Source organism: Apodemus sylvaticus, chromosome 23, assembly GCF_947179515.1.
Source record: "Apodemus sylvaticus chromosome 23, mApoSyl1.1, whole genome shotgun sequence".
Lineage (NCBI taxonomy): Eukaryota > Metazoa > Chordata > Mammalia > Rodentia > Muridae > Apodemus > Apodemus sylvaticus.
In genome coordinates this window covers 10,029,290-10,032,147 of record NC_067494.1, presented here as the reverse complement: position 1 = coordinate 10,032,147, position 2,858 = coordinate 10,029,290, and the positions used below count along the sequence as shown (strand labels likewise).

At 44.1% G+C, this 2,858-nt stretch overlaps 1 protein-coding gene across 1 annotated transcript; it reads right to left on the bottom strand.

Annotated features, from left to right (window-relative positions):
- Positions 1–1,539: 1,539 nt before the first annotated feature.
- Positions 1,540–2,619, bottom strand: Taar9 (trace amine associated receptor 9). Its single transcript, XM_052169638.1, has one exon. It carries the CDS (start codon positions 2,587–2,589, stop codon positions 1,540–1,542), a length of 1,050 nt encoding a protein of 349 aa, XP_052025598.1. The 5' UTR covers positions 2,590–2,619.
- Positions 2,620–2,858: the final 239 nt, after the last annotated feature.

Genomic DNA, 2,858 nt, shown 5'->3' with positions numbered 1-2,858 from the left:
AAATAGACAGATCATTTTTATTCATATGTAAATCCTTCAGTAATCAAATACATTCTCTAATTAAGCCATGCTATGCAGCAGTGTAAGCGCATGTGTTTCTCGTGAACTTCTATCTATGAAATGAGGAGGGAGCGTTTCCCAGGTCATGAGCTTAGACGTGTTTAGATGCTTTTCAGTCACTCAGGAGTTCTACATGCTAGTGTACTGTAAAGGTCCTGAGGGTTAAAAATGAGTGTTTAAATAATTTGTAATTATATTTATTTCTCATGCAAGATATGAAGAAGGCTTTGTCCCCTGCATCCTAATTCTACATTTGTAAGAGTTTCGTTTTCTCAAAGAATTCTCACCTGAAGAACTTCGGATGGCGGAGAAGCATCTTAAAAAATGCTCCACTTCATTAGTCATTAGGGAAATGCAAATCAAAACAACCCTAAGATTTCATCTTACACCAGTCAGAATGGCTAAGATTAAAAATTCAGGAGACAGCAGGTGTTGGAGAGGGTGCGGAGAAAGAGGAACACTCCTCCACTGCTGGTGGGGTTGCAAATTGGTACAACCACTCTGGAAAGCAGTCTGGCGGTTCCTCCGAAAACTGGGCACCTCACTTCCAGAAGATCCTGCTATACCACTCCTGGGCATATACCCAGAGGATTCCCCACCATGTAATAAGGATACATGCTCTACTATGTTCATAGCAGCCCTATTTATAATTGCCAGATGCTGGAAAGAACCCAGGTATCCCTCAACAGAAGAGTGGATACAAAAAATGTGGTATATCTACACAATGGAGTACTATTCAGCCATCAGAAACAATGAATTCATGAAATTCTTAGGCAAATGGATGGAGCTAGAGAACATCATACTAAGTGAGGTAACCCAGACTCAAAAGGTGAATCATGGTATGCACTCACTAATAAGTGGTTATTAACCTAGAAAACTGGAATACCCAAAACATAATCCACACATCAAATGAGATACAAGAAGAAAGCAGGAGTGGTCCCTGGTTCTGGAAAGACTCAGTGAAACAGTATTTGGCAAAACCAGAACGGGGAACTGGGAAGGGGTGGGAGGGAGGACAGGGGAAGAGAAGGGGGCTTACGGGACTTTCGGGGAGTGGGGGGGGGCTAGAAAAGGGGAAATCATTTGAAATGTAAATAAATTATATCAAATAAAAAAATGAAAAAAAAAAAAAAGAGTTTCGTTTTCTTTAAGTTATTGTCAACATCTGAACACTCATCATGGGGGAAGACTGACCACGGGGCGGGTTGGAGGGGCGACAATCCTTCAAATTACTCAAAGAAATGAGTAGAAATTTCAGAGCAGAGCAAAATCATTAAGGAGCACACCACATTGGAAGGAATTAACAGACGGATCACCTGTCACTCAGCCCTAAAATGTGCAGACACTTAGCTTCAGCGCAGTCTTTGAATGCCTGATCTCCTGCTGGGTGAAGGATTGTGGGACCTCACTAGATCAGAGGTTTAGTTTTACCTCTGACCACAAACCCTAGTCAGATTTCAAATCCCTGCAGTGACTGTTTTAACCTGCACCTGCCTCTTCAGAGAACAGATTCGTTGCTGATGAATCAGCCCTCAAGACTTTGCCACTCACAATAAGTTTTATCGCCTTGCGAAACCAAGGATAAAAAAAGGCGTATATCAAGGGGTTCATAGCTGAGTTGTAGTAAACGCACCACACTAATATCTCGTAGACATACGGGGGAGTTATGAAGTTCATGTAAGCATCGATCACGGCATCGATGATGTATGGCAGCCAGGACACGAGAAATGCAGCCATGGCGATCCCCAAGGTCTTGGCAGCCTTTCTCTCTCTTTTAGCTACTCTTTCCTTGTAGCTCTCAGAGGAAGCCTGAGCTTGGTTGGCTGTGCCCTCTATCTTCCTAGCCTGGTGCTTTGCCACCAAAAATATCCGACCGTACAGAAACACCATGACCACCGTGGGCAAAAAGAACAAAAGGAAACAAAGTAAAACCCAATTCTGATTCAGTGGAGCCTGGCAGCCTCCCACACAGGTCAGAGCGACCACTAACTCCTCAATCCCTTCCTCATTGGCTCCCGTGTAAAAGATAGAAAAGCTATACGTGACGGAAAAGAACCAAGAGAGGGCGATGCACAGTCCAGAAACCGATATGGTGAACTTGGTCGGATAGGTCAGTGGGTCGGTGACGGCAATGTACCTGTCAATGGAGATGCAGCATAAATGAAACAGAGACGCAAAACAGAAGGAGGTGTCGAAGCACGTGTGGAACTTACAGTAAGTCTCCCCAAAGTACCAGCAGCTTTCCACAGAGCGCACCGTGCTGAAGGGCATCACTGTCACCCCTACCAAGAAGTCGGCGCAGGCCAGGGAGGCCACCAGAAAGTTCGTCGGTGTGTGCAGCTGTTTAAAGTGGAGGATAGCGGTGATGACCAGCAAGTTTCCAAACACTGCCAGCAGGGCTCCCAATCCGAGGACCCCATAGAGGATGGCCCGAGGCCAGGGTGAGTAAGAGCTTTTAATGCAGGATCCATTCACGTTCTCATAGCAGAGCTCCATGGATTCCTCTGGGCGGAAGTTGCTTGCCGTCATCGTCGCCTTTAGTCTGGATCATTTTAAACGTCCCAGGTTTCCATTCTAGCAATCTAAAACCAAAGATGGGCTTAAAACAACTTAAAAATCTCCTAGGGAAACAAACAAACAAACAAACAAACAAAAAACTCCAGTTAAAGTAAAGGTAACCTTTAAACTCGCATTTTCTATCTCCTGTCTTAGACCCATTTTACTCGTTCCCAAAACTTCTCTAAAGGTGTTAAAAAATAGAAACCTGTTGCAAAAAGCCATTTTAAATGTCAAATATA

What these genes read in the sequence shown, in the direction of transcription:
- Taar9 (XM_052169638.1), bottom strand. Translation starts at nt 2,589, where the DNA reads ATGACGGCAAGCAACTTCCGCCCAGAGGAATCCATGGAGCTCTGCTAT.